Source organism: Acinonyx jubatus, chromosome B2 (genome assembly GCF_027475565.1).
Source record: "Acinonyx jubatus isolate Ajub_Pintada_27869175 chromosome B2, VMU_Ajub_asm_v1.0, whole genome shotgun sequence".
Taxonomy (NCBI): Eukaryota; Metazoa; Chordata; class Mammalia; order Carnivora; family Felidae; genus Acinonyx; species Acinonyx jubatus.
Genome location: NC_069385.1, coordinates 92,453,959 through 92,467,238, shown reverse-complemented (window position 1 = coordinate 92,467,238; position 13,280 = coordinate 92,453,959). Strand labels below are relative to the sequence as shown.

Genomic DNA, 13,280 nt, shown 5'->3' with positions numbered 1-13,280 from the left:
CCTTATACATAATTTCAATTCAGTAAATGATAGTAATTATTATTACAGACATGAGTATATATCCTTTGTCATAAAACCTGAAGTAAAGAAATTCTACAAGTCTTTTCTCTCATTATGATTTTATAATTTCTCAATGTCTTGATTCAACCTATTGTGAATTTATTTTTATCCATCTGAAAGTGAAAGGAGTCTCCATCATTCATCATTTCATAAAATATTTCACCCACAATCCTGCAAGTCTCTGGTAGTTCCTCATAATGTCTATGGACATGTCCACAGTGGTGAGAGGAACGAACTAGCTGAGATAGACACTCAGTTGATGGGAGTTTGCAGCAGAAAATTGTGCTGAGGGGAAACATTTTGAACATGACCAATGATCAATATTATGTGTGTTTTATTATTTTTTATATTTGGTCTCCATATTTTTATGCTTATTATAAGAATAATGGAAAACGTTGGTCTTAGTTGAGGAAAATGCTGTAGAGCAGGGATCAGCAAACTTGAAGATAAGACTGATGTCTGATGATTCATTACTGTGTTCTATTTGTTACAGAATTCTATTTTCTTACGCCTGTTTCACCTGTTCCTATCATTATCTGTAATCAATTGGAAGCAATATGAGGAAAATAAAGTGTGTTTTGTTTACCACTGAATCCTCAGAACCAATGACAAAGTGATTGATGATAGATAAATGTTTAACAAATGAGTGAACAAATACATGAATGAGTAAAAATATTACCACTACCAATGCCTACATCTGGCTGATATTTATTAATATCAGACTTTGTAGTAAATTACGTATTATGTGTTGTATTACTAAAGAAAGATGAACATTTAAAGAAAGTCAAACTGGTATAACGTGACTTATTTAAATTATAACTATTTCATGGAAATTCACATATTTAATCACATCATAAAAGAAATGATAGATAAAAATACAGTGTTATATTGAATATTTTAGGCTATGTTGAGTTAATTACTTTATTGCAGTGATGATTTGGATGGTTTCCTTAATCTGGGTATTTACCACAGGAATAGGAGTTCATGGGTTATGATAGAACAGTACTGAGAAAAGAGCATACACTTTCAACTCAAAGTCAGCCTTATAATTTAGTGTTTATTAGCTGTGTGATCTTGGAATTTTAATTTTTTTTTAATGTTTACATTTGAGAGAGAGAGATGCAAGCAGGGAAGGGGCAGAGAGAGAGAGAAGGAGACACAGAATTTAAAACAAGCTCCAGGCTCCAAGCTGTCAGCAAAGAGCCCAATGCTGGACTTGAACTTGGGAATAGTGAGATCAGAGCTGAAGTCAGATGCTTAACTGACTGAGCCACCCATGTGCCCCTGATCTTGGACTTTTAAAAGAAGTTGTTATAAAGACTACCAAGTGTTAAATCCATGATCTCAAACTTTTTGATCTCAACATCTCTTTGTGCTCTTAAAAATTATTGAGGACCTCAAAGAGTTTTTGTTTACTGGGTTATATTTATCAATATTTATAATATTAAAATTAAAACAAACATTTTTAAAATACAAAAATGTAGAAGTACACATTGCATTAGTGATCAGAAAGATGACATCATCACATGCCATGCAGCCTCTGGAAAACTCCACTGTATATTTATGAGAATGACAGTAAAAAAAGGCAAATAACAGTATCATTAAGATACCTTTTCCTTAAGGATCCTCTGAAAAAATCTTTGGGCTCCCCAGATCACATATTCCACTAAAGCTACAAAAAATGGTAGCAGTTACTATCACTGGGATATTGGGAAACATAATAACAGAAAAAGGTTAAAAATAAAGAGAAAAGAAGAGAATGATAGCTATTCAAAGTATATACTATTTTGAAATATAAATACTGAATATGAAAAAATTACAAAAACAGAACACACAGCCTAGTGGTGATTATAAAAGACATATTTTAGATAAAATTTTATTTTGACAATAACCACTAAAAGAATCAGACTTTCTAAAATTCCTTTAAATGAAATAAATATAATGACTTACCTTTAAAGTACCATTTTCAATAAATAATTGAATAAAAAACTCATCAACTGAATTTGAGTCTTGCTTGATATACAGCAGGAGTCCATAGGAGTTGAAGGTATGAAATTCTAGTGATACGTTACTTTGTGGACTTAACAACACATTCCGAAATTCTAGATAGGAATCTCCATAATAACAAATACATCTGAAATCTGTGGAGTCTGAAAGAAAATACAATTTAGATTGGAATTGAATGTTCAATAGTTGGGTTTCATATTAACAATAGCATATCTTCTAAAGTGGCTCATACATGACTATTTTCTGCCTGTTACAAGCCCGGGTACCTGTTTCCTTTGCCATAGTCACAGTGGTTTGTCATAATTTCTATGAGTTGGGGGCTTTACGATCAAATCTCACTGGATGTCTAGGTGATTAATCTTCAACAGGGCATTCACTTCCATTTTACGTTACAGGTCAACAGAAATAGGAACATTTTCTAATGATGTCCTTATTGATGTCCTTATTCATTGTATATACATGACGGTATCAAATTTTGATTTATGTCAGTCATTACTGTTAATTTGATTGTGTGGCTTTTGAGGGCCAACTGACTATTTAGAATAAAGGAACTGTCATCCTTCTGTAGCAACACTTTTACCCGAACTTCTTTAAAAATCATCACTTGCGTGTTATCTTTCTTTTTCTCATCTTCTGAATATTTTAATTAGCCTCAATCTTTTTATTTTTTATTAAAAAATGTTTATTAACGTTTATTTATTATTGAGAGACAGAGAAAGAGACAGAGCATGAACATGGGAGGGGCAGAGAGAGGAGACACAGAATACGAAGCAGGCTCCAGGCTCTGAGTTGCCAGCACAGAGCCTGACACAAGGCTCGAACTCACAAACTGCAAGATCATGACCTGAGTTGAAGTTGGACACTTAACCAACTGAGGCACCCAGGCGCCCCAATTAGCCTCAATCTTTTAAATGAAACATAGACATTTTGAGCAAAATACTTTGACAATTTGCATTTCTTAAATTTATAAATATATGATTAATGAAACAGCTTTTTTCTCTGGATAAGATACTTTATATTATTAAAAGTTACTTTTGTTTGATAAAAACTTGACTGATTGATGATATTTTTGTAATAATGGATATGAGTTATCTGCTTTCACTTCTTTCCTTCTGCTCCTCCTTCTGTGATACACACACATACAAACTCCCTTTGAAACTTCTAAATTGGGGAGAAAGAGCCAAGATGGCAGAATAGCATGGAAGTTTTATGTGTGTCTCACAACCATGAAATAGAGCCAGACCAACATTAAACCACCCTACACACCTAGAAAACTGATTGGAAGATTAACACAACAATCTGCACAACCTGAACCACAGAATTCAGCAGGTACGCGACACGAAGAGCTGAACTTGGGAAGCGAGAAGCCGCAAAATGAATTCACCCCAAAAGAAAGAGCACAAAGAAACGACACCCAGGGATTTAACCAACACAGATACAAGCAAGATATCTGAACCAGAATTTACAATCATGATAATATGAAAACTAGCTGGAGTCAAATATAGACTAGACTCCCTTTCTGCAAAGATTAAAGATGTAAAAAAACACCCAGAATGAAATTAAAAATGCTGTAACTGAGCTGCAATCATGGATGGATGCAGCGGCGGCAAGGATGGACAAAGCAGAACAGAGAATCAGCGATATAGAGGACAAACTTATAGAGAATAACGAAGAAGAAAAAAGAGAGATTAAGGCAAAAGAGCACAATTTAAGAATTAGAGAAATCAGTGACTCATTAAAAGGAACAACATCAGAATCACAGGGGTCCCAGAGGAGGAAGAGAGAGAAATAGGGGTAAAAGGGTTATGTGAGCAAATCATAGCAGAAAACTTTCCTAACCTGGAGAAAGACACAGACATCAAAATCCAGGAAGCACAGAGGACCCCCATTAGGTTCATCAAAAACTGACCATCAACAAGGCATATCATAGTCAAATTCACAAAATACTCAGGCAAGGAGAGAATCATGAAAGCAGCAAGGGAAAAAAATCCTTAACCTACAAGGGAAGACAGATCAGGTTCGCAGCAGACCTACCACAAACGCTTGGCAGGGCAGGAAGGAGTGGCGGGATATATTCAGTGTACTGAATCAGAAAAATATGCAGCCCAGAATTCTTTATCCAGCAAGGCTGTCATTCAAAACAGAAGGAGAGATAAAAAGTTTCCCAGACAAACAAAAATTAAAAGAGTTTATGACCACTAAACCAGCCCTGCAAGAAATTTTAAGGAGGAACTCTCTGAGGGGAGAGTACATACATATGTATATACATATATGTACGTATACATATGTATATATACATATACGTATATACATATATGTACGTATACATACATATGTATACGTACATATATGTATATATGTATATGTACATATATATGTGTGTATATATGTATATATATCTATATATGTATATACATCTATATATATGTATATATACAATTATATATATATAACTTAGATATACATAATTATTTAGATATCTATATCTATCTATATCTATATATCTATATCTATATCTATATATGTATATTTAGATATATATAATTATTTAGATATATAATTATTTAGATAAATAATTATTATATATATATTTTTATATATAATATATAAATAAATACCAAAAGCAACAAAGGATTAGAAAGGACCAGAGAACACCACCAGAAACTCCAACTCTACAAGGATCATAATGGCAATAAATTCATATCTTTCAGTACTCACTCTAAACATCAATGTTCCAATCAAAAGACATAGGGTAACAGAATGGATAAGAAAATAAGATCCATCTATATGCCGTTTATAAGAGACCAGTTTAGACCTAAAGAGATGTACAGATTGAAAATAAGGGAATGGAGAACCATCTATCATGTTAATGGTCAACAAAAGAAAGCCGGAGTAGCCATACTTATATCAGACAATCTAGACTTTAAAATACTGTATAAAGAGATGCAGAAGGGCATTATATCATAATCAAGGGGTCTATAGAACAAGAAGACCTAACAATTGTAAGCATTTATGTGCCAAATGTGGGAGAACACAAATATATAAATCAATTAATCACAAACATAAAGAAACTCATCGACAGTAATACCATAATAGTAGACTTCAACACCCCACTCACAGCAATGGACAGATCATCTAATCAAAAAATCAACAAGAAAACAATGGCTTTGAATGACACACTGGACCAGATGGACTTATATTCAGAACATTTCATCCTAAAGCAGCAGAATATACATTCTTCTCCAGTGCACATGGAACGTTCTCCAGAATAGACCATATACTGGGACACAAATCAGCCCTAAGTAAGTTCAAAAAGATTGGGATCATACTGTGCATATTTTCAGACCACAATGCTATCAAACTCGAAATCAACCACAAGAAAAAATTTGGAAAGGTAGCAAATACTTGGAGACTGAAGAACATCCTACCAAAGAATGAATGGGCTAACCAAGAAGTTAAAGAGGAAATTAAAAAGTATATGGAAGTCAATGAAAATGATAGCACCACAACCCAAAACCTCTGGGAAGCAGCAAAGGCAGTCATAAGAGGAAAGTATATAGCAATTCAGGCCTTCCTAAAGAAGGAAGAAAGATCTCAGATACACAACCTAACCTTATGCCTTAAGGAGCTGGAAAAAGAACAGCAAATAAAACCCAAAACCAGCAGAAGACAGGAAATAATAAAGATCAGAGCAGAAATTAATGCTATTGAAACCAAAAAAACAGAACAGATCAATGAAACCAGAAGCTGGTTCTTTGAAAGAATTAACAAAATTGATAAACCACTAGCCAGTTTGATCAAGAAGAAGAAGAAAAGGACCCAAATAAGTACAATCAAGAATGAAAGAAGAGAGATCACAACCAACACAACAGAAAAAAAAAAAACAATAATTAGAGAATATTATGAGCAATTATATGCCAATGAGCAATCTGGAAGAAATGGACAAATTCCTAGAAACATATATGCTACCAAAACTGAAACAGGAAGAAATAGAAAATTTGAACAGACCCATAACCAGTAAGGAAATCGAATTAGTAATCAAAAATCTGCCAAAAAACAAGAGTCCAGGACCAGATGGCTTTCCAGGGAATTCTACCACACATTTAACGAAGAGTTAACACCTATTCTGTTGAAGGTGTCCAAAAAAATAGAAAAGAAAGAAAACTTCCAAACTCTTTCTATGAAGCCAGCATTACTTTGATTCCAAAACCAGACAGAGACCCCACTAAAAAGGAGAACTATAGACCAATTTCCCTGATGAACATGGATGCAAAAATCCTCAACAAGATATTAGCCAACCGGGTCCAACAATACATTACAAAAATTATTCACCAGACGAAGCGGGATTTACACCTGGGATGAAGGGCTGGTTCAATATCCGCAAAACAATTAACGTGATTCATCACATCAATAAAAGAAAGGATAAGAACCATATGATCCTCTCAATAGATGCAGAGAAAACATTTGACAAAATGCAACATCCTTTCTTGATAAAAAAAAACCCTCAAGAATGTAGGGATAGAAGGATCATACCTCGAGATCATAAAAGCCATATATGAATGACCCAATGCTAATATCATCCTCAATGGGGAAAAACTGAGAGCTTTCCCCTTAAGGTCAGGAATAAGACAGGGATGTCCACTCTCACCACTGTTATTCAACATAGGATTAGAAGTCTTAGCCTCTGCAATCAGACAACACAAAGAAATAAAAGGCATCCAAATCGGCCAGGTGGAGGTCAAACTTTCACTCTTCGCAGATGACATGATACTCTATATGGAAAACCCAAAAGATTCCACCAAACAACTGCTAGAACTGATTCATGAATTCAGCAAAGTTGCAGATATAAAATCAGTGCACAGAAATCAGTTGCATTCCTATACACCAACAATGAAGCGACAGAAAGAGAAATCAAGGAATCGATCCGATTTACAGTTCCACCAACAACCATAAAATACCTACAAATAAATCTAACCAAAGAGGTGAAAAATCTATACACTGAAAACTATAGAAAGCTTATGAAAGAAATTGAAGAAGACACAAAGAAATGGAAAAAGATTCCATGCTCTTGGATAGGAAGAACAAATATTGTTAAAATGTCGATACTACCCAAGGCAATCTACATATTGAATGCAATCCTTATCAAAGTAACACCAGCATTCTTCACAGAACTAGAACAAATAATCCTAAAATTGGTATGGAACCAGAAAATACCCCGAATAGCCAAAGCAATCTTGAAAAAGAAGACCAAAGCAGGAGGCATCACAATCCCAGACTTCAAACTATACTACAAAGCTGTAATCATCAAGACAGTATGGTATTGGCACAAGAACAGACACTCAGATCAAAGGAATAGAATAGAGAACACAGAAATGGACCCACAAATGTATGGACAACTAATCTTTGACAAAGGGAAAGAATATCCAATGGAATAAAGACAGTCTCTTCAGCAAGTGGTGCTGGGAAAACTGGACACCGACATGCAGAAGAATAAACCTGGACCAGTTTCTCACACCATACACAAAAATAAACTCAAAATGGATGAAAGACCTCAGTGTAAGACAGGAAGCCATCAAAATCCTCGAGGAGAAAGCAGGCAAACCCTCTTCGATCTTGGCCTCAGCAACTTCTTACTCAACACATCTCCAGAGGCAAGGGAAACAAAAGCAAAAATGAACTACTGGGATCTCATCAAAATAAAAAGCTTCTGCACAGCAAAGGAAACAATCAGCAAAACTAAAAGGCAACTGACAGAATGGGAGAAGATATGTGCAAATCACATATCAGATGAAGGGTTAGTATCCAAAATCTACAAAGAACTTATCAAACTCAACACCCAAAAAACAAATAATCCAGTGAAGAAATGGGTGAAAGACATGATAGACACTTCTCCAAAGAAGGCATCCAGATGGCCAACCAACACATGAAAAAATGTTCAACATCACTCATCATCAGGGAAATACAAATCAAAACCACAATGAGATACCACCTCACACCTGTCAGAATGGCTAACATTAATGACTCCGGCAACAACAGATGTTGGCGAGGATGTGGAAAAAGAGGATCTCTTTTGCATTGCTGGTGGGAATGCAAACTGGTGCAGCTGCTCTGGAAAACAGTATGGAGGTTCCTCAAAAAACTAAAAATAGAACTACCCCATAACCCAGCAATTGCACTACTAGGCATTTATCCACGGGATACAGGTGTGCTGTGTCGAAGGGACACATGCACCCCCACGTTTATACCAGCACTATCAACAATAGCCAAAGTATGGAAAGAGCCCAAATGTCCATCGATGGATAAATGGATAAAGAAGATGTGGTATACGTATACAATGGAGTATTACTCGGCAATCAAAAAGAATGAAATCTTGCCATTTGCAACTATGTGGATGGAACTGGAGGGTATTATGCTAAGTGAAATTAGTCCGAGAAAGACAAAAATCATATGACTTCACTATATGAGGACTTTAAGAGACAAAACAGATGTACATAAAGTAAGGGAAATAAAAATAATATAAAAACAGGGAGGGGGACAAAACAGAAGAGACTCATAAATATGGAAAACAAACTGAGGGTTCCTGGAGGGGTTGTAGGAGGGGGGATGGGCTAAATGGGTAAGGGGCATTAAGGGATCTACTCCTGAAATCACTGCTTCACTATATGCTAACTAATTTGGATGTAAATTTTAAAAAATAAAAAATAAAGTTAAAAAAACCTAAATTGGTTATTCTTTTATAATTAATACAAAAAATTATTAAGTTTTATTTTGCTGTCCACCATAGGATAATATTTTTTTAAATCTGTACTTTAAATCTTTTATAGTTTATATTCTATGTGGAGTATTTTTTTTTAATTTTCAATAGAGCTTTAGAAATATTCATTGTGTTAAATCTTCAAACTTGTAAAACACTCTGAGGAAATAATTAGCTAAACCTCAAAGAATGTCTTCCAGAAAACATGTGTACTTTTTAGACATAAAAGCATATGAGTTTTTTTTAAATAAATTCATTAGTGAAAGTGGCTCAAAGACTGAAAATATTAACAATGTTCTTCCAATTTTTACATCCTAATTGCTTTAGTTGTTATGTGAAATAGATATTTATTCCCTGTAGATTTTAATGATGATGTTGAATGCATAGTACGATAAAATTTCACATATTAAATAATTTGAAAAAGGTTTCAGCCATTTACTTGAATGAATTAGGAATGGAGAGAAACATCCATTTGATTTAAAGTTCAAAATGTGAAAGAGCATAAACTATTTTCAGGCAAAAACTAATATTACAACATGAACAGACCCAAAATTGGTGAAATGAAGAAACTACTATTTATTTTTGAGCACTTTGGAAAGATATAGTTCAACTGAGAATAGCAAACTCAAAAATTCTTTCAATTTATTATTTTTTGTTTTTTATGGAGTAATTTTTAACACTTAAGTGGCTTTGTCATCATGTGATAAGTGCTTTATACAAAAAGCCACACATGCATCTGTTTGTAAGCCACATGAGGTCAAGAGCCACATACATTTGTTTCATCATTTTATCCCAAGTTTTTAGTCTATCCCTGATTTTCTTAAGCATGTGAAACCTTACTATCTCTTATAGAAATTATAACTGTTTTTGTTTAAATGTGGTTGGAAAATCTTATTGTTATTTTAAAAATCAGGAAATATTTTATATAGAGTATGTGACCATATTTCTAGTGTTTCTATTAACAGTTACGGATATAGATTTTTTTTACATTAGCAAAAATATTAACCCAATAAAAAAGTGGTGATTGTAAGCACAGAAGAGCTTTATTAAGAAAGATAAGTGTAGAGACTATTACCAGTAATGATGAGCTAGAATAAAATAGTAATGTCATACATTTTACATTATCTAGAATTAAATCATAAGTTCCTGCCTTTCAGTTTTCATTTTTCCAAATAGGAAGAATCTTTATCTGAATTCTATGTCCTCATATTATAATTACAACTTTGAATGAGTTTGTATGCTTTTGGTATATATAACCAGAAAACCCAATTCAAAGTAACTTCAGCAATAAAGAAATTCAATGGCTTAAGTAAAAGGAAGTTCAAGAATAGGGTGGGCTTTCAGTTGGATGACTTTCACATGGACTCTTAAAAGCTCAGCTGGTTCCTCATAAGAGACCTACATTTCCTTTGCCTCTCCATTCTACTATTCACATGGTAAGCTTTAATCTGAGATTTGTTTCTCTTCTGATGCTAACATGGTGGCCAGTGATGGTTTAAATGACATACTTCCACATTTGTGTCCAATCACTCAGTTTCTTATATTTTCAAGAGATGAAGCACTCAGTTTCTTGATTTTCAAGAGAGGAAGAATTTTCCAAGTGTAGAATAAACCTTTCCTAGCAGTTAACTGGCTAGAACTGGTCACAGATGAAGCTTTCCACTGGAAGAATAGGGTGAGTTTCTACTGAGACCTGCAGGAGGCGGGGGTGTTAACAGTGAACAACATTGGTATTCTGCTGGAAAGAATACAAGTGTTTCCTGAGATTCATGCCTTATTTCCTGGCTAATAGTAGTTGATTGCCAGATTCAAAGACTCAAAGTGCTCTATTACATGTCCAAGCTAGAACCCTTTCATCTCCAACTTCCTTTGCTTCTTCCTTGGGTAAGGTAGTTCCTGACTTCATTTCTAACAGCACATGTTTGGTGTAAGGATGAGTCTAGCCACACACACACACAATATATATATATATATATATATATATATATATATATATATATATATATACACACACACACACATACATATATACATATATTTTATGTTGCTAGGTAGACAGTTGCCAAAACTTGTTTGACATCTAAAAATTTGCATAGTGACCCATAGCCATTCCCACTGAATGAAGAAGATAAAGGAAATTTTAAAGTAGTTTTAGTGAAAAATCATAAGCCAATAACCCTGCCCTCCTCTACTGCACAAAGAAGAATTTTAAATATATTAGAACAGAACTAACATATTTTAGAAGAATATAATAATACAGACTGTGAGGCATACATAAATATTTAAGTTAGAACAAACAAAACTCATGTGTATAATAATCAATTATTTGATAAGTTGTAAACAAATACTCCAACAGCATGTTTTCCTTTTAATGAAAAACAATTTTAAAAAGTATAGGATCCTCAATTTGAGACATTTTTTGGTTTCTTGGTTAGTAGATCACAAAATACAAAATAGATTTTAAATAACAGACTCATTTTCATAGTTAGAGTTCTATATACAAAATTAAATGTCAAAGTTGGAATCTTAAGTAGAAAACTGAATACCAAGCTTATCTACAAGATGGTTTGATAATGACTCTATGATTGAATAGTATAAAGACATGTACTATTTAATTCTACTTCCAATAAATTATTATCAATATCAGTATAAACCATGAATAATCATTCAAAGAAAAAGTGATAATATATTGCTTTCTGGAGTATGTATTGCTAACTAAATGTTAAATAATTCACAATTAAAATGCAAAAAGGCATTTTACTTATTTCATATATCTTTGAAGTAATAAGGGAAGAAAATAATAGTGGATATTTGTGATATGTGTATATATGCAAAGTTTTCTATTAAATTAACTATTAATGTGAGAAAAGACTATATGTATAACACTTAAATATAATTCATAGAGGAAGATACACTAGACTGTTTATTAAGAAACACTGAGTCTTGGGGTGCCTGGGTGGCTCAGTCGGTTAAGCATCCCACTTTGGCTCAGGTCATGATCCCGTGGTTAGTGACTTTGAGCCCCACATGGGGCTCTGTCCAGATAGCTCAGAGCCTGGAGCCTGCTTCGGATTCTGTGTCTCCTTCTCTCTCTACCCCTCCCCACTTACGCTCTGTGTCTCTCTCAAAAAATGAATAAACAAAAAAAATTAAGAGGAAATGAAATACTGAGTCTTGATTCTTCTACCAGTAATCAAATCAGACACCATGTATTAGCTACAGAAACTCTGTGACTTACTTCTCTTCATTTTTATTATTTCTAGAATTAGCTTGGATTTTATCACTACAAAATACTTAATATTTTTAATACTTTATACTTCCATGTTCTACAAATTGTGTTTAATTCACCTTAAAATCCAACTTTATACAATCCATTTAAATTCATCTCAATTAGCTTAATATCTACTAATAAAGCAAGAGGAAAGAAGAAAATTAACATTTACACTCTTTACTATGTGCCAGGTTTTGTTAAATACTCATGCTTCTTAAAATGCTATAGTTTTTCTTCCTGGCAATTTAAAGATTCATGCCATTAGAAAATGTTTTTGTAGGAACTAAGCATATTTCAAAATAAATTAAGAAATATTTGTTTCTTTCACAGATTTTTCAGGCTGATTAGTCCATGGACTGTTAGTCAATGACATAATTTATATAGGAGGTATTCATCATAAAATGCAAGAAAAAAAAAGTTTATAAAATAATACTGAAAAAAAATCCAGAGTATTCAGTTTAAGACTGGCAGACACCTCTCACTGTGTCATTATCAAAGGAAATGTATGATAAATACGAGCCGAGAAACAGATTTCAAGAAAATAGATGACTGCAAAGGAAGCTAAGAGAGAACTAACCAAATAGTTGAATAATATTTTTTTCTGAAAGCAATTAACAATCCTTTGGAAAGGGAGCACAACACCCATAATCACTATATTTTCCTTTTACCAGAAATTAGAAATAGATTATCAGCAGAGAAAATTCTTTTAATAGCCACTCCTAAGGACAGGATGTAACTCTTAAAACACAAATCAAATCATGCCATGTCCTGCTTAAAAACATTTTTTTTTTTTTTTGCTTATGACAGAATTGCTCAGTACTTACTCTGTACAGAATCTTTCCAAACTTTTTTTCCTCCTTTTGCCTTTTAATGTGGAATACCAATTATGCTAGGATAACTTACAGAGCAGTCATCCTTCCTATACTCACCTGCATTACCAGTTCCATCATATATCATCCTTCATGTACATGTGTTCTGTTTCCAGGATCATTATCCTATTCCATTGGACAAATACTGACTTAATTAGTCTAGTTTTATGAAGTCTTGATTTTGAATAGGGCAAGTCTTGCATATCCTCCTTCCTTAGGATTATGCTACATACTGTTTATCTTGTGCCTTTTGGTATAAATATTGGAACCAATTACATGTGAAAAATCTTACTAAATTACATAAAAACTCCTATTAATA

General features: G+C 33.5%; 1 protein-coding gene across 1 annotated transcript in view; it reads right to left on the bottom strand.

The window, feature by feature from the left end:
* EYS (eyes shut homolog) overlaps positions 1 to 13,280 on the bottom strand; it is a 1,591,614-nt gene that overhangs the window by 609,431 nt on the left and 968,903 nt on the right. The window contains exon 25 of the mRNA XM_053222617.1: positions 2,011 to 2,210. Within this exon, the coding sequence (XP_053078592.1) occupies positions 2,011 to 2,210 (200 nt within the window). The remainder of the gene's footprint in view (positions 1 to 2,010; positions 2,211 to 13,280) is intronic.